The sequence below is a fragment of the Pseudopipra pipra genome, chromosome 9 (genome assembly GCF_036250125.1).
Source record: "Pseudopipra pipra isolate bDixPip1 chromosome 9, bDixPip1.hap1, whole genome shotgun sequence".
Lineage (NCBI taxonomy): Eukaryota > Metazoa > Chordata > Aves > Passeriformes > Pipridae > Pseudopipra > Pseudopipra pipra.
Genome location: NC_087557.1, coordinates 9,362,211 through 9,387,770, shown reverse-complemented (window position 1 = coordinate 9,387,770; position 25,560 = coordinate 9,362,211). Strand labels below are relative to the sequence as shown.

At 38.9% G+C, this 25,560-nt stretch overlaps 1 protein-coding gene across 3 annotated transcripts in view; it reads right to left on the bottom strand.

Moving 5' to 3' along the window:
• The window catches only part of PTPRC (protein tyrosine phosphatase receptor type C), a 118,216-nt gene that overhangs the window by 26,927 nt on the left and 65,729 nt on the right, over positions 1 to 25,560 (bottom strand). For 2 of the 3 annotated variants that reach the window (XM_064664477.1, XM_064664478.1), the window contains one exon: positions 903 to 929. In XM_064664477.1, the coding sequence (XP_064520547.1) occupies positions 903 to 929 (27 nt within the window). Of the gene's footprint in view, positions 1 to 319; positions 458 to 902; positions 930 to 25,560 lie in introns of all 3 variants that reach the window. The other variant, XM_064664476.1, reaches the window with a different exon arrangement.

The window sequence follows — 25,560 nt, the reverse complement described above, 5'->3', positions numbered from 1 at the left end:
CTATATTTCAGTATTTATCCCCCTGCTTATAAACCAGAGACAGGTTTCTGTATTCTTTTTCAGGCCCATTCCTATTGCTCTTACATTAGCAGCAGCCTTCTTGACAGCAGCTGGCATTTTGATACTGCTGTGATGACTGCAAGACTTGGCCCTCAGACACCAGATCCTGGAAATAATCCTGGTATTGTCACTGTGCCAAATTGCAGACATCTTTTCTATCTGCTGAACCATAAGCTGAAAAAGGCTACCTTGATGTTGAACTAAGTTTTCCCCTACAATTCTGAGAGCAGGGAGTGGCATCTAAAGGAAGATGGCAAACCTGATGAAGGACTCTCGGAGGCAATGGGAGTGCGTGTGGTGAGGGCAGCAGTGCTGTCGTGTGGTGGACTGCTGAGTTCCGTGGCAGGGGTGGAGCCTGCGTGCGTGGACAAGTATGTGCTGTCTGCAGGAGAGACACCTGTGGTGAGAGGGACAGCAGTTTCGTTAATGCTTCGAGTCTGCCCGGGCAAGGAGGAACACAGAGCTGTCCACGACACAGGGCACAGTGCTGGAGCACTCGCACACCGGGAGTTTGTTAATAAGCAAAGGCACACTGAACACTCAAAGTGTTAAGGGGTCCAACAGGTGTCAGATGAACATCCAGTGAGTACAACCCTTTTTGGCGCTGACTGCGCCTCCTTCATGCTAAATGCTGTGTTTTAAAATATATTCAAATGCATTACTCAAAACCAGACTTATCTGTTATTCTTGCCTATGCAGACCGCATATTTCATTTCATGAAGTGAATGAAAATGCGTTATACGCCCTGTGAAGTAACCATGTGTGCGCAAAGGAATGAAGAAATTATCAGAAAAAAAAAAAAAATTCAATGCAGTTCTGTCCATGTAAATAAGGTTTCTTACCAGGTGTGGTCATTGTTGTATCTTCTCCTGAAAAAGAGAAAAAGAGAGAGAAAGTGTAAATTAAACTTTCAAGGAATTAAACATAGTCATATGCCAAAAATATGAAAAGACACATTCCTTCCTCCCAACTATCAGCTGATCTTTCCCTACGGAATTACACATTCTTAAGTAATATTTCTTGGATGTAGCAACAACCAGATCCCCTAAAATATCAAGCATATGGTCATAGAATCACAGAGTAGCCTAGCTGGAAGAGATCTCAAAGATCACTTAGTTCAAACACCCCTGCCATGGGCAGAGATGCCACACAGTAGATCAGGTTGCTCAGGGTCCCATCCAACCTGTTCTTGAACAATTCCAGGGACAGGGCATCCACAACTTCTCTGGGCAACCTGTTCCAGTGCCTCAGCACCCTCATAGTAAAGAATTTCCTCCTAACATCTAATGTAAATCCTTCATCTTTTAGTTTGAAACCATTCTCCCTTGTCCTATCACTATCTGTCCACACAATAAATCATTCTCCCTCTTTTTTATAAGACCCCTTTCAGTACTGGAAGGCTACAATCTTTTACTAATTTTGGGGGTTATAAAATTCCACTTTGGCACAAGAATCCTGAAATCCATCCCCAAAGTTCCCTCCAGACATATCCCTTTAACACAGCCTGCTATGCTTTCAGCAAGGAACAAACCCGCTTGTTCATACACTCCTTGCTAGGACTGTTCCATAAACTTTCAGCCACCTGTTTGTCTCTTCCTTTCTCCTCTCTTTTTCTACTAGTTCTTTCCCACTATATTCGTATCTTGGATTTTTATTTTTATTTTTTTTTTGTGGCACGTGTTTTTCAGATTGTGCACTCTGTGTGGACAGTTCAGAAGATCAACAACAGCCACTAAAAAATCCCACAACCATGGGACAAAGTCACCTGCTGACAGTGAGCGATTTCTTTTTGCTCAGAACTGTCATGAAGTGTTTATAAGCCATGATATGAGTACGAATGCAAACAAAACCTAATGTCTTGTAAATATTTTCCTAGTGAGCAGCTGAATTTCCTGTGGACTGCATGTTATTCAGGACCTCTTACTACAAGTTAAAATTTGGAAAAAGCTGGTAGCCTGATATCCTACAGAAAAAGTAGCAACAGAAGTCAAATGAAGCTCAGCTAAAAACAGTGATGCAGAGCCAGCTATTTCTTTCTTTACAGAAGTGGGGAGAGGTGTTGCCTAAAATTTGATCCATGACATGAGGACATGGTCTGCCTACATTTTGCCTGGAATCATATGAAACTGTCAAAATAAAATTGCTCTTAATTGTAAGAGTATAATATCTAAAGAAGCAGTAGACAGACAACAGACTGAATAACGTGGGTTTCGAAGCCACTGTATTAGCAGGTCAAGTATGTAAATTCATTCTCCATATATTCTCCATTGAAACACAGACCACACATACTTTTGAAAGCTACAGAATGTTAGCAGATCTCCTAACATGAGAGATGTTACAGATAAGAAACAAAAACGTAGCTGATCTTTTGAACTATCAATGTACCCTCAGCATTTGAAATCCCCCATCTGGAACATTTCTTTACAACAATTGCATAATCTAACTATATATATTAAAATGCCAAGGAACCTTGTAAAAGCTAGCATTTATATAAACTCATATTTGTTCTGGGCAATTAATTTTCAATGCATTTTCACTTTTTTTTCTAAAATTCAGTGCTTGAAAACTGGCAGTTTTTCACTCTAAATTCCATAATGAGTCTGTTTTCAAAGTTGAAGAATCAATTATTCCCCCTCCTTCCCAAATCTTATTCTGGTTCAGCACATCAAATATACCTCAAGCCAAAACTTAACTTTCTGTGAGCATCTACATAGATCAACTTTCACTTTAAAAACTTTTCCAGGAACAGAATACAAGAAGTTTCAGAAAAACTCCTAAATTAAACTCTGCTCAGAGATTAGTGAAACATTCAGAAATACTTTTTGAGCTATTTACTGATCTCTGATGCAAACATAATGGAGACAAAAATACCCATACATCAAAGTTCCCTCTTCCAAGTAGTGGGCTCATAAGCTTGTCACAGTGTTGTTTCTGGATGCCTCATTCACTTCCTTAAGATTTCTGTGAAAGTAATTCTCCCCATCCTCTCCCTTGTTAAGTTAAGATTAATGCTACTAGCTTAAATTTAGTGTGAGGTTTATTGCTCACTCACAGTGACAGATGCTAAATATTATACATAATCATGAAACTCGAGGTTAGAAGTGACCTCAAGAGATCGTTTAGTCCACCTGCCTTGGTCAGACCAGGGTCTTAAAACAGTTTGGAATAGTCCTAGATTGCCCTTTTCCCCCCTCCAACTAAGCACTGGCGTTTTTAGCAGAATTTCATGGCAGTTTTACGTCCGTCTAAGCATTTTAAAAGTCTCCCGCTCATCTGTGATTCTCTTCTCTGACATGCTTTATTATAGCAATGGAATAGGATGCAGTTGAAAAGAATTCAATAGGTGGCACCAGAACACTAAAAAATCCTCTCAAGCAGCAAAGCAGATACATTTCCCTGTGTAACCTTTTTGAGACATACTGGGTAAAATAAAGGAAAATAAAGAAGGATCCCAATACAGCAGACTGCTACTCCAAAATTAGAAGGTATATTGCTACAATTAATTTATTTTTTAAAAAATGTCCCACAGACAAATATGTCTGAGCTAACCCTGGGCTAAAAAAGTTAAACTCAAAGACAAAACTGTCTGCTCATGTTTATGTTCTAAAACATAACTCTGGAAGATTGAAGGCTGCAGTCTAAAAATATCTTTTTAAATTTAATAATAATATCCAACCCTGCAAAAAACATGCTGTGCACTATGAAAGCCTGATGATTACCAAACTAATGAAGTTTGTATGAGTTTAAACAGGATGCTTTTCTCAAAATTTAAACTGCATCCAGCCATAAGACCTTTTGAAAATAATACTTGTAGATAATCCAAGGGGAAGAATTAGAGCATATATAAAGTTCCTACTACTGAAGGAACTTTTCTAAACTTCCTTTTCCCTCCTCCTGATTTGGCCACCGGTTGGTTCCTGCTGACTTGACTGAAAGATTTGCAACCCATCAGTAACGTTTGAGCAGATCTGGCCGTAAGCAGGTGCCCTGGAAAAAGACATAATCAGCATATCCCACAGGCAGATGGGAACCAGGCTAATGGCTTTCATTCCTTTTCCTCTCTGGCTACCAGTTGGCAGACAGAATGCAGCTGCTGGAAGAAAGAGAGGTTTTAGATGGAATGACAGGCTGCCAGCAAAATACACCTAAAAATGAATGAGCTGACCACTCTCCGCTGAAAGCTCAAAGACACACAGGCCCTGTGAGTGAAACATGGGACGACTGCATTATGAAGAAACCTTTCAATGTTCAACAAGAAGAGAAAATGGAAAAACTGTGAAAGGAACCAGGCCACCAAAAAAAAAAAGTCTATCACTTCAAAGCCCTGGGACAGCAGGCTGTCTGGGTCATATTTGGGAGTACAGGAGCTGCTACATCACCTCTGCAGTACTGACTGCACCCACTGCACTGAACTTATGTGTGGTCACACATAAGTCCAATCATATAAAGAGACAACCTGTTGCTGCCCTCTCAGGAAAATGCTTTCCACTTGGCAGGACCAAGCGACTCAGCAGAATACAACTCGGCCCTAGAATGTGTTAAAAGACACTGTATTTCAAGTAAGTCCAGGGTCTGATCTTCTCAAGGAGAAGGAAGTGCCAGCACACATTTCCTGTGTGTGATGTTATTAATAACTAAAACTCCAGCTGATAAAATGGAAATACTGTTGAATTGGCATTAAGAGCCTAAAAATGCTATCATGTTTATAGGTGCAAAAATACATTAGCTGATGACAGGAAACATGCCTTTTAATTCCATTCTGCTGCTTAATTTGCACAGTGAGTAAAATGGACCCAGTTTTGTATTTCCTGCTGGGCTGGGCAGGGGACTGCGCTCTCATGATGATAGCTCAGGCTGTCTCCTCTGAGTACAGGATTGCTTCAGGATTGCATTCCTTGGTACACACAGCATAGAGAAGTGTGGAAAGGAGGATGCCTCTTCTAACAGTGCATTTGGTGTTTTATCTAGCGTGGTACCATACCAGCTGGCTCTTCACATCCAGCTGTACTCCGCGTGTCTTTGCCAGAGCTGGGAGGGGGCAGAGGAAGTAATCCTTCCTCTCAGCCTCCTGTCTGTAAAACAGTTGGCAGCTGGGTTTTGCTGCCAGGAAAAATGCTTAGTGATTCTGCAGAGCTGCTTCCCTTTTCCCAGGATCTCTCCAGCCTTTGGCATACGGGACAGACCCCAGCAACCCCCACCAGGCAGCATTTTACACCAACAGCTTGTGTAGGTCCAGATTCTGTCTTCCCTCTTTTTACAGCTGAACAGCGCTGTTTCAGGGGGTCAGGGCTCTTCACATCTGCACAGAACGCAACAGGATGTGGTCTACTTGTTCAGATGGAGTAAAGCTCTTTGAGGGGGTCTTCTAGCAAACAGCATAGACATTGCAGCTCCACTGCAAGCCAACACTAAATCGCAAAAAAAGAACAGTTCCTGGTGGGAGGTGAAGGGGTGAGTAAGGCAAGGAGCCTTACAAACTGCTGCCAGCTGCCCTTCTTTGATTTATTTTTAAACTTCAAGTGGGATAGGATGTAATTCACACCTACTTTAAGGCTCCCTTGTGCTGCCAGAACCAGCTAAAGAGACGTTAAAGTAAATGAGCATCAGGGCCAGAAATGTTACTGCTTCTTTTTGCTGCAAACACAAAATAAAGGGATCCATTGCTACTTTATAAACAAATCTAGGCAGACCTAAGAATAGATTAGCAAACACTTAAACATCTGAGTAATTCTACACCACAGAGGACCTCTCAAATTTCATACGTGGGATCATGTGTGCTGAAGTGCTTTCATAATCACAGACTGCAGAATTACACTTTATTCTTTATCACTGTCTCAGGGCAGCGGGGGTGGGGGGAACCCAAATCTGGTCCCAGTTTCTGGACAAAATGCTGCTTCTTGAAAATCAATTTTAAAAATGCCATATAAAATTCATATTAAAAATATGTGAAATTTTGCATGCTCTGAGTCAAAAAAATAAACTACTCATTTGAGTTTACAGGGTAGAATTTTCTCATGTAACTGGGAGAGCCCTAAAAAAACCCCACTCTTGTGGTCATTGAAGCTGCAGCCATCAAATCACTTCAAAGTTATCCATAATCTAATTGGTAAAAGTCTTCATAGCCCTGCAGCAATCATAGGAATTAGAACTAAATAAATATTATAATATCCTTCCCACAGGCAATATTTACAATATTTATTTTCACCAGAAATTAAGGATATAATCTTGGAACAGTAAATTTTAATTTAACAAAACTCAGAAGTGATCTGATTGAGAAATGCCAATTGTTTCCTTTTGGCACCAGGATGTAACATCCATTCTGACTCTTCACAATGATAATTAAAATAGTTTCCATTTGATTTCTCAAAATATTTCCTTTTGTACAAGTTCATTAATAATTGCCTCCCATAGCAACTCCTTAACACACTGCACTGTTGCCTCAGAGCCTGATCCTGACATTCTTTCCTACCACCTTTAATCTTTGGTTAAAACATGTGTCTGGGGAGTCAAAGGCCTTATTGTTCCCAAGACACCTGCCAGGGCTCAGACCTGATTTGCACTGAGGAAGCCTTGGCTCATCCTGCAGAGCACAGCTCAGGAATAAGTGCAGGTTTACACTACAGCTAATGTGATATTACGGTTTTTGTGAAAACTGACCTCAGAAATTCATGCTTGCTCTATGACCCTCTCCTTGCTGCCCACCTTCCAGGACTGGAATTATCTCTATCCTTCTCTATTTCAGAGTCGCCTATAAGCATTAATCAGCATTTACAGCAATGGAGAAGGTGAAAAATTCAAATTAACCAGCAATCAAGTACAAGAGCAGCAGCCAGAAGAAAGAGATGGAATTAAGAATTTATAGCTGACAGATACAAGGAGGAACATAACACTACAAGCTCAGGAGAGAGGAGGGAATACAAACATCAAAGTTTGTCAGCATTCATCAGCTAAAACAAATTAATACCAGGTATAACTTCTGCTAACATACTGAGCCTGTCTTAAGAAAAGGGTGACGAAAAAAGCACAAGAAAAACCCTGAAATAATATTTTTTCTCAATTAAACTGAAATCAAATGAAATATTTCTAGTCACTTACAAAAAGTAATTTTCTGGTTCTGATTATGCCAAATAAACAGAAGAGTTTAATTTTTCCAGAGAAAAATAAAAACACAGAGCAAAACAGACATTTCCATCAAGAAATATTTACTTCATGGAAGCAACAGTTGTTACCAACAATACGTAGAATTTCTCAAAACCATAAACCTGAAGTAGAAAAAACCCCAAAAGCAGCAAATCAAGTCCTTTCTCTCATGTACACAGTTCTTGCAAACCTAAAATAAACATGCAGGAATATTGTGTACTTAGCAGGCAGAAGGAAGGCTTTCCTATCAATTGCACTATACTTTAAATGACATCCTCAGTCTTCATAGGATGACTTTAACTGCAGTAATCCACTTGTAGAACTATAGCTAACGACACCTTTGCTGCTCTGTGGTTTCTCTCATGCTGCTTTACTTCTGCCTTTCTTATACAGAACCCTACTCAAAAGGAAGAGGGTGCAGCTTACTGCGGTTTAGAGCTTAAGTGCTTCCAAATGGTGAAACTGAGTTACCATAGCACCCACATGCTCAAGCAATCAGACCCATGTTAGTGCTAAACCACTTCTCTAGTGCACTCATGAAATTTCCCTATTAACCTCCTTTTCACCACATTTGCATGTGTAATTATTTTTAGTTGTACAAGTTCATTAATATGATGCGGGGGGGTGCGGGGGGGTGGAATCTCTGGGATAAAGTCCAGGCTGCTTTGCAGGGAATACTTGTCACCATGCAAATTGTCTCCAAGAAAGGAGAATATCAAACCCTGATGCAACAGTTACTTCCACTATGAAACACTGGCTACTATCCCCAGTCATTAAGAAACACCTGTACATGAGGAATGTGATATTTGCTCGGCAATTTTGTGCTACTCACAAAAGAATATATAAATGTGTTAATATTTGCTTTGCCCTTTATATATTTTTACTATTTGTGCACACACAAAGTCATGAACCAGATCCACGTTGTTACCATGCTAAATTATCTGCTCCCCAGTTCCTAATTTTAGTCATGATTTTTCTAGCTCTGTTGTACCTTTCTTGATCTTCCTTTCCCACATCTACCATGAGCAGAAAGAAACACTTGCTCCACAGTGTTCTTCTTAGTTATACGGACAGGCTTCTTCTAGATTTGCTGAATGGATATTGTTTATGGCAAGCAGAAGGAGAAAAGATCTTACAACTATTACATTGTCCTCGCAATTCCTGCTCCCATGTTTTTGCAATTACTAACTCTATTAGTCCTGGGGAGCTATGGAGGACAGCTGAAGGCAGCTCAGTTCTCAAGAGTTTTGATCAGAAAAAGAGGCTACAGCTGAGAAATGACTGTGATAAAGTGAGTGTGAGGTAGGGGTAAATCACTTCATCTCAGAATTTTTCATTGCACCGTGGCTTATTTAAATATCTGACTTGCTTCTCTGCATCTCAGAGGCAGATATCTCTGAGCTCTTTCAAGATTAAAGCATTATCTGATTTTGTAGAACTTCCTGATTGCATATTGCTTTTTATGTAATTTTGCCAGCAATAGAAAATGGGTCCCTTGCTCTAAAAAACAGAAACAACTTGAAAATATCTCTCTAAATTACCTTTAATCAGCTCAAACTTCAAACCATGAACAGTTTAGTACCGTATCATGAGTGAGGGATGGAACTAGATGATCTTTAAGGTTCCTTCCAACCCAAGCCTTTCGATGAGTCTATGATTCTAGGATCAACATTTTAGCCACTGACAACATAAAGCCTGTTGAAACCAGAAATATCTTCGGTTTGCTAGAGACCTATTAGCATGAAGTCTTTGCTTCAACAGCTCTGTGCTTACTGGGAGCATTATGTCAGTGAGGACTCTAATCAGTGATTTTCAAAAAGATTTAGCCAGTGCTTTTTAAAAAGAAAAGAACATTTCTTTCAAGAAATGACATCTGCCTGTGAGTTATTCCTTTTTGTAACAGTATTTTTCTCTGATCCTCTGCTATGTTAAAAACCCAAACAAAAATAGCTAACTGGCCTGGAGGAGCTAAGGGAGGAGGGTAAACAGTTGATATTCAGCTGCTCTGAACATCTTTATCTCCAATTGACAACACCTGGATTTGCAAATACTTAGCTGTCCTACAAAATGGGATCAAAACACAATCAAAAATGGAAAGAAAACACATAGACTCTGAAAAGACACCTTAATGATTCATTTAAGCTTTTTTTTTTTTTTTTTCTGGTAACCTTAGATACACATTGCATTCTGAGCCAGTAAAAGTTTTAGATGAAAGTCTGAATTTCAAGGTCAGGTCGCTTATCTTCATTTCATATTATTTATAATGAAAAATTATCAGTATTCTTCAATGTTTGAGTCAGAAAAAGTGGAAAAAAGGGAAAAGAAACATTTCCAATGTTACAAAATAAAGATTAAAACAAAAACAACCAAGCAAAAATTCTTAGAGAAAGCCTATTCTACAAACAGGATCCTCAAACAACATTCTAGTGCTGTGCAAATTCATAAATCCATCCTTTTAACAGCCTCTAAAAACTTCTTTGATTGCTATGTATTGCATATTTCTTAACGATAAAGGACATATAAATGTACCACAGCAGTGCCATGGCTTCACCTTGGCTGAGGGCTGAGGGCAGGGCAAGCAGGGCTGAGTGCTGGCAAACAGTCTCATTCCAGCAGCACCAGAGTGTGATGAACGATGGAGCAACAACCCACCAGAGAGCAACACTCAGTGTTGCTGCAAAGCCGTAGTGGGGTCTTCCTGAGGGCTGCTCTGACAGCCCCTGACTATCAAGACCCTCAGCAGTGCACTGTTCCCACAGTTGTTCTGCTCACAAAGGTGAAGTTCCCAGTAATTCAGCACTGCTGCAAAAATTATACTTTTCAGACAGCACTGTGAATATAAAATTCCTGATACTCCTAGAAGACGGCAAATGGCTCAAAGGAGTGTTGCTCTGAGGACTGCAGTGACATTTGGTGCTACTGAAGCAACTCTCTTAGAGCCAAATGCTGGGGCTGGAGTCAGCTGCTGTCTTTGATGAGAACAGGTTCAAATGAGAATGGTGGAGTCAGAGTTAAGATCTGAGTGAGGATCTGACTTTATCTACTCACAAATTTAAGTTTTAATTGCATTCTCTGATGATTGTTCAGTTCAGGGTTAAAGAAAACTAGCTGCTTTATTCCACAGCAGAGTAATGCATGTGCCATTGCTCTGTACCTCCAGTGCACAGTGCTGGGTTCTACTGTGCTCAGTTACTCTGCCTGCACAGCCCAAGCCTTTGAAAGATTCTTAACTGCCACAGAAAGGCACAAATCAGAATAAAGATGTGGCACAAAAATTTCCTTTTCCAGTGATCTGTCATTTTTATTTCCACAACTTCTTGCTCCGAGCTTAACAGGACCCTCAGCAGTCCCTTTGCTCCCTGAGCTGAAGTCCCAGCCTCACATCTCCAAGCAGCAATGCTCTAAACTATCCTGCTAGTCTCAGTCATCTCCTATGACCCAGATTTCTTCCAGCATGAAGAGAAGATCCTAACCAGCACTGGCTGATAGACAACTAGCTTCTGTTTCTTGAAAGGATAGAGTACAGAGGGAAAAAAATCACGCAGCTCAGTGGAGAACTGTTCCCATACCAACTCTGCCTGCTGGGCAGCTTCCTCGCCCTCCCGGGGCTGCCAGCTGCACCCAGCAAACTCTCTTTGTTTCAAGGGAGAGTGATTTTACTTGGCTACTATCCCCACTTTTTTTATTTTCCTCCAGACATTCAGGCCAAACATGATCGGAACCGAATGTCCTTCATCAAATATGCTACTGAAAAATATTTTTGTTATTCATAAAATATTGTGACAAACAGTATTCACTGACCAACAGCTAAATCAACTGCATGCTTGTTAGGGTACAATTTAAAATGTAGTAATATATATGCACAAAATGTTGACAGGAAGCATCATGTAAGAGTCAGATTCTACCACCATTACTAATTCAAAAATTATATGAAAAGTAAATCATTCAGTGAAGCATCTTTTAGAAAACTTCCTGTTAAAATTTATCAATAATTTTTTATTGAAAATCAGAAATTACCACTATTTAATCAAAATTTCTTGTACTCAGCCAGAATGAGAAAAGCTGGGACTGTGACCAAGTCCTTCTCAGGGATTCCACTTTTTAGTTACGTACTGCATGAGTGGTTGGATGTACCCTTCATTTCTGTGCCTGTGAAACATCCCATGCAAAGTGGAGATAGTGGCATATTGCAATTAGAAATCCATTTAAAATGATGAAGTTTGCAGACAAGGGATCTGAAAGTGACATAAAGAAATATGCTCACATCTGTCTGATTGCATAAAAAGGAACAGTCGTAGGGCTACAGTGAGAGAAACTCCTAGAACTGGAGCTCCCCGAAGGGCCGTGCACACACAAACCAAAGCCTCCCACTATCACCAAATCTTTGCAAAACCTGAGCTCTGGCCCTTCAGGGAAGTTGAGCCAGCACTAGCAAGAAGGGGCCTGTACTTTATGTCACATCAGAAGCAATGATGAACAGATTTCAGAAGAGAGCTGAGTACACACAACTTCTCCTGAATTCAATAAAAAATGTTAAGTGAAAGTGATTTCTTGAACCCCATTCCTTTTTTATTTTTCTTTTGAAATCAGATCAGCAATTTTGGTGCCCAACTCTGGGCCGTTCACTGCGTTTTAAATGCGTGCTTTTTTTCTCTTTCTCTATTTGCTATTTTCATTATAACAAACGTGAGGTGTGAGCTCCAGCTTTAACTAACAAACCATCTGATAATCATAAGCAAAAAGAGGTGAAAATAGTTCATCTGATTTTGCTTTAAATCCTGTGTTGACTGTTCTTTCCTAAAAGATAGAGTTTCAGGAATGTTTCAGGAAATGAAAATAAAGGCTTGGAATGGAAGGATTCTACTCTGTTCACAGGGATTGTGGTGCCCCATATTCCAGCAAAGAACCTGTGAAATCTAAAGCTCATGTTTCTTGGGATTTGAACAAGACTAATTTCTGTACCACTTAAAATAATTCAAGGCAAAAGGAACATAAACATTCTATGCTTCCATCTTTTGTATGTGGCAAGCAATTTTCATTAGCATTTCATAAATAGTTTCCTTTTTTCATTATAATTTTTTATTTTAAAAATATTAAGTGATGGTCTGGGAAAGAAAAGTAAAATCAAAGACACTAGATAAAGATGCGAGATAAGAATTTATGTAGGAAAAGGATTTTATGGACCTTTCAATGTATAGGGACCCAGGGAAAGCCCTGAGGCCAAAGTTAAGAGAACATTGAATTTCATGCTCCAAATAATTTTACACTCTTTATATAGGCACAGCTATGCACAAGCAGGAAATTCCACAGACCTGTAAACATTTCTGATGTCTAATAATAGGAAATATGTATATAGTAGCATTACACATCTTATGACAATAACAAGAACAACTACTACTTGGAAGTGGGAGGTCAGAAACCCAATTTGATCTGTAAAACAAGTATCAGTTTGTACACACACATACACATAGATGGAGCAGTTTGGAAGTAGCATGTGTACTGTCTTCTGGGAGGACAGATGGAAAAGCTGAAGCAGAGCGACACAGAATGTGCAAATGTGGGTAAGATTTGTCTCTCTCAAAGCCTACATTTTACAGCATTTGGTTGAAATCCTGATGAGTATATGACCAAACGACCTCATAAAATTAACTGCTCTTTCATTTTTAACTAAGGAAATACGTACAAAATTTCTCAGTTGTGTGGATTAAGGCACTTGAAGACATTATTTATCACGTATTTAGCATTTCAAAAGTATGCCCCACAAATTTGCTAATATGAAAAAACTACAAAAGAGAAAAAGTTTTGGTAGTTGTTCAAGAAAGTATTTCTGCACACAAATTCATCGTTGACTTAAGTAAGAATTAATCCCACAGTTTGAATAAAGATGACGTGAATATAGACTGCTACAGAGTCTGGCATGTTAGCAGATAACACATAAGCACATAAGAACTCCAATAACCCCCCAGCAACAAACACAAATAGAAGTGGGGACTGACAGTGCTTAATTCAGCCTTCGGCTCTGCTGGCTCAGGAAGGCACAGAGCTTTTTCTGTACCTTCATTTGGGGCACATAGACCAACTCCAGTATGGAATTACCTGGATTTCCACGGGCTCCTCTGAACCAGTGTGTATACTGTTAGTACTTGGATAAACTGAACTATGATCAAAACCCTGCACAGTCTACAGAACCCACACCCAAACTCTTTGTCAATTTGTCTGTTTTGGTAATAATCGATGCTGCAAACTGAAACTTTCAAGGCAGTTTAATTCATGTTAAAATGATGAAAGACAATTTATAATGGTGCCCAACAGTGCCCAAGGCAATTGAAACTACTATACTGAAAGACAAACGAGCTGCAGCATTTTAGTTAGGATTATCAAGAATATCCTCACATCTAGAAACTCTGAAAAATCTATAAAAAACAAAATTCTTAGCTCCTGGATTTCCATTTTTCTGCGCAAGATTGTTTTGTAGGAAATTGTGGGAAAATCCAAGGTCAAGAATGCATGATGCTCTGCCCATAATGTCTGCTGCAAACCCAATCAATTCTGCCTTGTTAACACAATAGGATCTTTCTTTCCTTTTGGAAATAAATTATATTCTTTATGTACATTTACATAGACAAGACCCAAAGAAATTAAGGACAGACCAATGGCATCTGCAGTGATGACAGGATAAAGTCTTCTTTAGGTTGATGAGGACAAAGAAAATATTTACAAATATTATTAAACTTCCAAGAAAATAAGGAATGCAGTGATCAGGGACGAATAGCCAATCCTCCAGGGCCACAGCAGATAATGTAAAAGAAAATTGAATTAAAGGCTGTCAACATATTTTGGCACATATATGGGGCAGACAGCTGCCCCAGAGGAACACAGTTCTCTGATGAATGGAAATGGAACTTTTGAGGTGAGTGGCTGATGGCTGAGTGGGATCCCACTGTGCTTGGTATCACAGGGTACTTCTCAAATTAGAACAGTTGCAATATATTTGACCTGTGAACAAGAGTCTACATTACATGAGGAATGTGGGCCTCTTGCCAGAGCATTTGCTCTCTAGCCAGGAGTGCAGGTGCTTTTACTTGTGCAAAGGTACACAATGCTAAAATGGCTTAATTGCCAAGCTTGATTTGTCTTTCAGTTTTAACTTACTGGCAGTTGCTAATGAAAGTTATCTTTTACTTCATCAACATTAATGAGCTTTGGCACTACACTCCCAAATGTGCTTGTAAAAATCCTGCTTCTGCCACTTGTTGTGTTACTGCTTGTTCAGGGGCCTCTCTGTCTTGCTTTGCTGTACCATGTAGTCGTGTCCTTTTTGACTATGAGTCATTACAGTTAGTCAGGCATTTGGTCAAACTCCCATTTCAGTTTAAATCAACTGCAGTTTAGATTTGAGTAGCTTAATCATGGGAAGGTTGCCATTATCTTGTTAAATTTCTGACTTTGGATCTTAGGGGACAAAGCTGAGAGATCAACACTGGTGTTTACCCATTAGTCAGCTTGAAGTTTTGCTCACTCTTCATACGCAGGTTTGGCAGAGATATAGAGACACCCCACAAAGAAGATAAAACCCACTGCAATCCTCCACCTCACTAGGAAGAGGCAAAATAATTATTTGAACACTTAAAAGTAAAAAAACTGCTAAATGTGTTTGGTCTCTAGCAGTAAGTTTGATCAACAAAATGCCTTCATGTGTTCCTTTCCCAGGCTCTGTGTTAATGCTGACACTGACAACAGCTTGTGAAGAAGTGCTGATGGATGAATGGGCTCGGAGGGGGGATTGGGGATAGCTGCAGGTCCTGCAGGGCTCCTCTGCCCTCTGTACATCCACTACCCAACAACGCTATACTCTTTGCTGGGAAGCCTAAAATTGCAAAAGTCATCTGTGATTGGCTACTTTTTGGTTTCGTTTTTTTTGCCTCCTGCCCCCTCTACCATCCAATGCTTAGAAGCTCCTGATTCCCTCCTTCTGAAGCAGCTTCCACAGATTACCTCTAAACTGCAGTGGTCCTGTGTTCAGGGGGCTGGTCCCTTCCTGCCTGGCCCTTCATTATCTCACCGTCATGCACCTGCTTATGTCACACTCCAGGAAACTGGCCCACGACTATGGTGATGCCTCCACATCACAAATATCTCCATGTAAAAGATGTGTTCAGTCTTCACAGCCTAAACAGTGACCTGTTCTTACACCAGGGTTTCGCTAGGAACTTAGAGCTGCCTGTCATCTAGATTGCCTGTTTAGGGATGCCTTGACAGCTTGCTATCTCTCTGCTAACTTGATCAGAAATTCTGAAATTCAGAGGAGATAAGATCAAAAGATCAGTGCAGTCTTCTACAGAGACAGTAATTTAGGTTTGCTTGCCCAGCAAGCCTGTGACATATAACCATGGCACTAAGTTTATCTTCCTAGTCTTGACCAGATTTCAATGGGATAATAATGTTTGACTTCAGGTAAACTAGAAAGCTTAATTAAAATCTATGTTTCTCTTCAGATGATAACATATTCATTTCCAAATGAGTACTTCAAAAACCCCGTCAGCCCTGTTTAAGTTTATGGTTAAAGAGAAATAAAATTTAAGTTCCTAACATTATAAAATAATAAAAATAAAACGGCAATTTCCCCAGTCTGTAATTTCATCTGAAATGTATAGGTATTTCAAAAATAAAATACATTTGAATTTTTCAATAATTTTAAGCTGTGTATTTAACATGTTTTGTGCAAGGATAAAAACAGACATGGGAACTGACAGCAAATAATGATTACAGATGTGCAAGAAAAGTTGCATTAGCTACAAATTATGGGAATGTACTCATGTTCACCTGCAAACCTGATATGGCTGACAAGTAGCCAGAGCTGGTTTTGCTCCTTCTCTGACACCACCAGGAAGAGACTGGTGGTGTCAGAGACCCAGCAGAAGGTCTAGCTCACAGGGCTCGCTTTCACCTCCACACAGTATAAGGGAAATCAAGCCCTTTGCTGCTTTAACAGTGTTTGGAGCTAATGGACTTCTTTCAATTTCCTGGTAAATGGCAGCCTGCAAGAGCTGTATGGTGTGACAGGATGTGGGTGCCTTAGTTTTATCTCCATTTTGCAGAGCACTGGTCTATAAGTAGCAAAAACAGCTCTCAGCTTGCATTGTGAGCAAGCACCTTCCCAGTCCCAGGAAGGCTGCCTGTCAACCCGCAAATGGGTGAACTTCCTCACTAAGGTGAACTGCAGCAATGTACAAAAACATTAACACTTCAGCCTACATTGTTAGAAGACACAGAATTTTGCAAAACTGAAGTACCAGAAAGTGTAGCTGCCCTAATGACTCATTTTTCATTTTTAGCGTGCTGTTTTAACTACAAAGCACTACACAGGCAACCACCACAATGGCACAAACCTCACGGTGCATTACACTATGAGACAGCTAATATCTAAGAAATAAGACTGTAGTTTACCTTCTATGAGCATTACACAGAATATCCAGTGACTGTCCTGGACTAGGATGATCCAACTTGCCTAGCACAAACATCCAAAGTACTTTTTCCTTTTATGATTCTGCTATGACTATTTCAAGTATTCTTTAATTACTGAAGTTTCATTGATCTAAGGTCCAAAGATGACTTCTATAGTACACTGAGTACCTCCACCATAGCAACTGATGCTTAGGCAGCTGTTTTTTATTTTTATTGAAAGTTCATATTCATAAGTCCTTCAAGAAATGTTGTGTGAATTGCACAACATTCAGCTCTGAAGCTTACTTTATAAAGACAACACTTATAAGCTTTATGAAGAGTTCTTTCCTAAAAGAAATCTTATGTTAGCATCACTTCAGGTGGATTTGCAGCTTCAGAATACCTCTGGTACCTGTACAAACACTCATAACCCAGCTTTTTGTTTTCCTTCTGCCTTTACTGCTCCCTCTCCATTTGGGCTCAGGCACACACTTGCACAGAGTGTTGTCACAGTGTCCTTGCAGGTTCTAGGAGTTCAGTTTATGTTTGCATATTTTTTTCCCATACATTCTAAAATCCCTTCTCCTAGAGCTAACTTTTAAACACTTGTCCAAGAGAAGACTAGTGCTGATATTCCACAGAAATAGCTCTGGGGATTTCAGAAATGTAACTTATACTTCTTAAATTATACCCAGAAGATAGCATATATATTTGAAATACATCACATTTATGTAACATACTTGCATCTTTCATTCTCTAATACCAAGTGTGCATATATTTTTATAAGACTGATTTCAAGTACCTATTTTTAAGGCAAAGCTCTTCATGGTACATCTCTGCCAAGGTCTTAAACTGTGCAAGAAGTCCTTTTTTTAGGTATACTGGGAGCTTTATACTACTGAATAAACTAACTCCATTTCTTTGCATGCCCTTTTTCCAGTCTAACTTAATGGTATTTGCAGAGAGATTCTACATATGTGTTTCTTTTCTACCTTATAATTCCTATGAATTTTTTTTATTTCATAGTTTGCACTATTAAGCTTTTGAAAAATATTCCTATTAATACAATTTCTCTAATTTACATAAAAAACCCAAATAATTCTTTCCGTCTGATTAACAGAATTACAAAAATTAAAAAAGAGCAAAAAAAATCAGCTGACTTCAGTAAAGTTGGCCTGATAGATAGTAAATGGCATTGAAAAGAAATACAGAAAAGTAATTCTGTTTAATGATTAATCTGCTGATAGTACAAAGGTAATGCAATGGACCTGGACGTGTCCTTGAAATGCCTCTGGCCTTTGTAAATCAAGAAAGTGGTCAGAATTGGTTTTTGCAGAAGGTGAACAAGCCCTGCATGTCCAGAGAATCCTTTGAACCCCCCAGACCCAGAGAATCTGTCCTGTATGATGTTTAAAACTTTTTTTTTTTCTGCAACATGCAGATGACAACTGTCTGAGTTGAGAAACTAAGGAATCTTTTCAACTTCCTCTATTTTCCTCATAGCAAGGCTTCACCTACAAAGAAGGCACAAGCTGGGCTAGTGCTCACCAATTGGGTCATTATATTAATGAATTCATCAAAAGTAATATTAAAAACATGCACCAGTAAGATTGCAAACACTGGACACTTAAATAATATAAAATCTAATTATTTTTAGCAAAGAGTCATCAAATGAAAAGCAAATGTTCCATAAAGATAGTGAGCAGAGAGACCAAGGCAGGATCTGTTTGAAATCAAACTGGTTTCTCCTCCAGCAACTGCATTGTGAAGCATCTAGATGGAATCTGTGGTCAAGAAACATTCAACATTTCAAATACTCAGCATCACACACTGTCAGTCATTCCCAGCTTTCCTTATTACAGGTGAAATCTCCTGTCTCTGTATGAAAAGGAGTCATAGGGATTTGGTTTTGAGCTAAAAGCTTTGAAGCACTGTTTGTTCTGAAATGTGGCATCACAATGAATTTTGTGACAGATCATTTCCCTAATGATAACATTTCCTGTAGTGAGACTTCTCATCTGCCTTTATGACTGCACCAACACTGCAACCACATGCACTCTGCAACACCTTCCACCTCCGGTGAAAACACTATTGTATGTCTACAGATTGAAACAGGACTCAAAGAGATGTGTCACTCTGACCTAAGACATGGGGTTAGGACTTTGCACCACCAGCACAGCTGATCTGTTTTGATTTGGGGGTTGTATTTCTTTTACAAAAGTTACAGATGGTAACTTTTATAACAATCTGCCTCACTAAAACCTATCATGATGATCATGTTAATTCTCATTTGCATTTGCCTCCTGCAAGTGCCACAATAATTCCAGATCATAAAATTAAATGCAGCTCTTAAACATACTGAGCCCTGCTGCAAAATTATTAGTGCATTATTGTAATTTCTCTGTTCTTGATTTACTCTTGCTTATGCTCCAGAGCATTTGAAAAGTGCCACCCTCTGATCTGACCCAGCTTTCCAAGAAATCCTTTTTATCTGTGCTTCAATTTGATATCCCTGCCTGGAAGTAGGCAGAAAGTGTCTTTTGAAGCTGACAGCAATCCTCTCCTAGGAAGAAGGGTTAATGCCCTTGAGTCTTCCTGCAATAGTCTTTGCTGAATAGATTAAGTTCTTGTGTCCATCCTTTGGATGACAAATACTTTATGCAGAATGTTAGCCCAGGATTTCTGCAACTAGCTCAGGTGATATACAGGCCTCCTACTGCTTTGCTAATTGACTAACAAGGTTCATTAAATGAAAGGTTTATTATGTACAATAATCAACATTATACTCTTGGGTTGGGTTGTTAAGTATGACTTTTTGCTGAGTTTGCTACAAAGTATGTGATTTCCTTTATGAAATAACAGTCACAACCAACCAACTTAAATGGTTGATTTAAAAAATGCTCCTTCTTTTGTCTTCATTTCCCCTCCTTTTTTTGCTTCTTACTCAGAAAAAGGTCTAGAGTATTTCTTTTTGTTCAACAGCTTTTCAAGTGACCTTTTAGAAATCGGTTATCTGGATCTGTTTCCATTTAACATGGATATAATAACTTTTCTTTGCTAAAGTATTCTGAGCTCTGTGGAACAGTAAGATATTTATGAAGGTGCATTGAAGTCCATTTGTGAAGTAGAAATATGTTATATCAGCTCTACGAGGTGACAATCTGTTATGATGAACAGGTGTCCCAAGGGTCTTTTCTTTTGCATCTCCTTTAATAACTAATGTTTACCAGCACTTACTAAAACAAATATGTGGTCTGATTTCTGCAAATACTTACTTTTCCCTCTAATGACACAAATATTTTTCAGGGTAATACTGTAATAAAACATGGTTTATGGGTCTTTTAAGGAGATTACATTTCTTTACCTAAAAAATGAAAATGATTGTCTCTGACATTATGTTTCACACACATATGTGTGTGAAATAATCAAGGTTCAGGTACATTCCTGAAAGCAGAAATCTACTTCAAGCCCTTCAGAATTACTGTATGTCTACTAATATACATAAAACCACATGCTATAAGAACTGGCATCTTGTTAATAATTTGGGAATCCTGAATGGTGGCTATGGAGTGGCTTGTGTGTCTAGCCTGATAATTATGTATTTTACTTTCACTATAAAAAATCCCACTGAAATAGGCTCAAATTTAAAGTAGTGAGTAACTCTTCTCTCTCAATGGTACAGATTTAAATAAATAAAATAGTCAAATCTTAGTAACACTGATTTTGAAGACAAGCTATATTGTCGCAAACATAGTTTAAGAGCTTCTCCAGGTAAGAATTTTCAGAAGGGACACTACAATCATTTCAGTAGTGCAGCTCTAACCATTATTAAGATATGAATGAGATGCCTTCCTGACTGGAAAAATAATACATTTTTCATAATTAGATATTGCTTCTTCCTCTCTGTATTCATTCTGCACAATACCCTCACTCTCTAGAGAAGAGAGACATTCTCAGCTACTTTTCTGAACAAGAATTCCTCCCCCACACCCTTAAGAATTGCCTGTAATCTTTCTCAGAGTGGAAGAATGACAGTATTCTGCCTACACTTCCTGGAGACTCTGCCTAGGCCTCTCTGTCTGCTTTTATCAAAATATCCATCAAAGGTCAGGTAACGTTCCATACTCATCTAAAGATGCTACCTATCTTGATGAATCAATTCAAGACTGTTAGTGCTTCTCCCTCAAAATGAATCAGATATAATCACTAAGAAAATGAAGTGCATTATTTCCATTACTGTTTCCAAGTGGGCTCAGAATTACAATCCTAGCAGATTCCACAGCTTCTGTGGCACACCAATCCAGCTCTTCCCTGGCTTTGGAGCTGGTGACAGGAGACAAGGGACTAGCAGCAAATCAGAGCTACTTAAAAAAAAAAAAAAAAGGGTAAAAATAAAATAAAAAAATAGGAAAGAGAATAAAAAAGAGAAAAGAGGAAAAAATGCTATCACTGAAGAAATAAGGGTTATAAGCCATTAGGTTTTCATCCTCTTTAGACTAACATGAAATGGTGATCATGCCTTCAATACTTGGTTACTCCTTACATGAGAAAAATCCTCTGATTTTTTTGAGAAACAAATTTTCCTTTTGTTTTAGCATCCAGACCGCAGTTGCTATTAAAAGTTATCAATATGTCAGCACTTTCATTATAAGCCATTGTCAAAATGTCAAAAACCCCTCAGTGACATTGGTTGCTATCTCAGGCCTTGCAGTATGACATAGAGGCTTCCTATCACTGTTTTGTGTCTTTGTCTCTCTGCCTCCTTCCAGCTGTTCCCCACTGCCACATCAGCCCCAGCATCCAACCTCTTCTCTTAAAGAAATAGCTTCATCATCCTTTCTCTGATGCTTTGGGGCAGCAATACTTGTACCATCACATCCTGAGTTCCTGCCCCACAACATCAATCTCCCCTCATTTGGCTTCACAATCTGACCAGAACTTCTTTCTGAAGTTCTGAAGAACTTCCTTCCATGAAGACACTGATTGCATCCACCAACACTGTACAGATCTGGCATCAGCCGTAGATGAGACTTATTACTCTACCAATCATTGCAATGCTTTTCAAAGATTATCTTAAAGATCTGAAGTGATTTTGAAAAAGCATGTAGGGTTACAGTACCTGCTTCCTGCTACCTATGGTTGCTTATTATCACAAGAACAAGCTGCCATAACACACAGAGCTCAGATTTTACATGAAGATGATACTATTAAACAGTTATTACACACATATTACACAATACAGCTCCATTCAAGGCTCTACTTACAGCTGCATCTTATGATCAACTACTGCAATAGCAAACAGAGCCATTCCAAACCCTTAGCACTTCACAAAAAAACCTTTTCACTCAAACTTGCAGCCATCTAGAACCCAAATGTCATTATGACCCTGAAATCCAACACAGCAAATAAAAAATAATCAATTTCACAAAAAAACCCAAAAAACCAAAACAAAACAAACAAAAACCCCAAAACAAACAAAAAAAACCCCCTAACCAAACCTCTGTAGTACTCGATATTTTTAAAAATATTCTATACTGTAGTATGGATTCACGTCACACTTGAATTAGTTGCAGGCAATCCCTAGAGTCTATAGAGTGCACCATCTGATATTCAGGAAATGTGATTTTTTTTTTCAGTTTAAATAAATCTCTTAGGTCAATTACAGGTCAAAATTAATTTATTATTGTTATTACTATTTATGAGCATTTAGATATGAAAATGCTGAGTGCAATCTAAATTTTTTTTTAACTGAACTGAACAGAATGTGGTCCCTCTTTTTCATATCCAGATGCTGTTCATGTTAGTTCATCCCCTGCAAGTTGAGTAACTGCTACAAGGATTGAGAATCAGAAGGGTGAGATTACATTCTCTCCCACACAGGACAGAGAACATGTGTATGTGTGTTGGTAACACATCATCTACACATTCTGTCGTTTGTTTACTGTATTTCAGTCACTGGTGAGAAAATGCAACATGTTAATGAAAGGATTAAACAGCTGGAGAAAATAACCATTGCAAATAAATTTAGTGCCTTTGTATGTGACCTGATTTTTTATTGTTTCTGTATAGCAAGAGAGGAGCTTTGGAAGACTGTAAATTTTTACCTGCAGCAATTTTATCATTAAATGTTGTTTTTCAGGAATACTTGTACCAGTTGTCATGTAAAAAAGTCATAAGAGCACAATGTGATACCTATAATACCTGGACCTATGTAGGAGAGTGTATTTTAGATCCTGGGAACAATCCATCCAGTTGCTTGATGCTTTGAAGAAGATGTAGTATGACCCTTTCTCAGAAAAGGAAATAAATAGCACAGGGGATTATGCAAGTTCTTTGGCTGGGTACATATGCTACTATTACTTTTTCCATTATCTGTCTCTCCTCGTGCCTCTGTACTACTTTTTAAGAAATATCCATGCTGTCCAGAACCAGATCAGAAGTCCTTTGAGGACAAGATCATGTTTGATCCTAGGTTTCTACAGCACCTGGCCCAACAAGAACACTTGATCATGACTGTGCCATGTGCCCTAATGTAGACACGTCAGACAGTCAGTCACACACACACAGAGGAGCAGTTCCTTCCTGACTTTCCAAGTATTCAGTATTCACAACTTCATAAAAAGTTTCAGAAAATATTAACATGCAGCTGTACACTACAATTTTTTCATGTTGTCTCAGCAACCAGCACATGGAAGTCTTCTGAAAATCTGATCATTTTCGTCTATGTAAAAACAGTTCCCAAGTGTTTTGGAGCTTATAGTCAAAACCAGGGATGTCTCCCCCAAACAGTTTTCTCTGGGCAGCTAATAGGAAATCAGAACTTGGAGTTTGAAGACCCCTGGTAGGTTAAAAAAAAAAAAAAAATCCTGTAAGACAATTGGAAGCCTTTTCAGAATTTCCACTGATGTCACTGCTAGGTGAAACTCAGGTAAGCAGCAATTCTGTTCTGAAGAGAAACAGAGAGCATCAGCTGCAGAGAGAGAAGTCAAAAATGGCATCTCTGACATGGTCTATGTTAAATATCTTCATTGCTCAGTGAAGAGTGCGTTTTTTAGAAGCTGTGGTTTGCAAGCAATCCTTCCCTTGCCATTTAAGGCACCCTCCTGCAATGACGACACACTTGTTGACATCTCTGAGGCTGAATCACTTCCACGTTGTAAATGGTTCTCTTCCCAATATTAACACAAAAACTTCAACCAGCTATGGCACCAAACACTTGCCTGTTTATTCAGGGCAGTGCAAAACTGCATCTTAGCAGGCCCTTAAGCACAGCATTAATTACAGCAGGAAGACAAATGCAGCTGTCACTTTTTTACTAGCTTTTGGAATAGTCTGATCCACGAATTTTGGAATTTTTGGGTGACCTTTACTTCTGAATTCTTGTATGATTCCTAATTAACTTAATACATCCCGTGTTGATTCAAAAGGCATCTGTAGGTGAGTTCCATAAATCGTATGCCTCTATAAATAGTATCTCACTACATATTTCATCACTTCAAAGGCCTCATGGCCAAACTGACCGATCTTCAGAAAAGCATAAAGTGCTAAACTTGGAAGTCCAAGGATCACTGGATTTAATGCAAGTTTCGCCTCTGAGTATTACAAAACCTTGATCCATTACTGTCAAGGATAAATTACTCTTTATAGATTTCACATTCATTTCCTTGAACTGTCTCCCTTGTATTCAGCACAATTCCTCTGTAAGCCTTCTAAACTGTAGGTATGGAAGTTGACAGTGGGTTAAGCTATTATTATTCCTAACTTTTTCTAAGAGTAAGAGTAATGAATGTCTCTCAGAAACATATAATTTTAAGTCATTTTATCAGCAGACTTGGAGAGCAAAATCAGAAATGCTACTAATGTCAACTAATGCATATTTCTTTCTGCTCTTTCACATCTTTCCCTCCAACTTCAACCACATTTCTTACTTCAGACTAACACACTAGACTGCAGGTGTGTGGAGGATGTAGAAAGGTCTTTCACTTCTGTTGAGGCAGCACAGTTGAGCACAGAAGCACTAATGAAGCTGCAAGCAAAGTCAAGCTTTTCTGTGTACTTAGTAGGCAGTCTGAAGTATCACAAATGTTATACTTCCACTCACTCAGATACATTGCACAGGCCTGCACATTCACACACGGTGTTTTGGGATGAGGGAGGTTGTATACTGCACACAAGAGATGTAGGGCAGTAATCTCTTACTGCCATCAGGGACCAAGGAAAAAAAATCCACGTAATTTTAAATATATGTGTTTCATCATTTAAATTCTTCCAAGAATGTGTGAAATGAATAAAGAAATCCTCAAGATACTCTATCCAAAACTCATTAAAACTGAAAGATTTCTCTAAGGTGTATGCACAAGTGATTCTGCATTCATTTTAGACATCAAAGGTCTATCTAGAGAAGACTACCTGAACTGCTGCAGAAGCAACATTGGTCATCTTTCCTTTGATTATGTGAGTGTACGATTTTAAATCATCTGCTAACAGGCCTATTGTTAAATTTACCCTTAAGTGTGGAGGATACTTAATAACACGAAGCCTTTTGCAGCTATGGTCTGCTAAGCACACCTTGTCGTCTCATCCACAGACACAGGAAGTAAAAAACTCGCAGTCCTGTTCTTGTGTGCAGTCCTGTTCCTGTGTCTCACAAGACCTCATTAAACAACTTCAGCTATTTCATCCAATATTGGCTAAAATAGAGACTACAGTTGATGTGATGATGTTTTACAGAATTTCAGATTTGCTGAAGTTAAGCACAGTATGGGTTGTTCTTACTCAGCACTAAAGTATCAGCTCCCCACTGACAACACCTGTGCTTTAGGACTGAGAACAAGGTAGAACTTTATGCACAAATCATTTGCTTCATACTTCTGTTTTCTTTGCTCAGATACACTATCCTAAATACTCTAATGCACA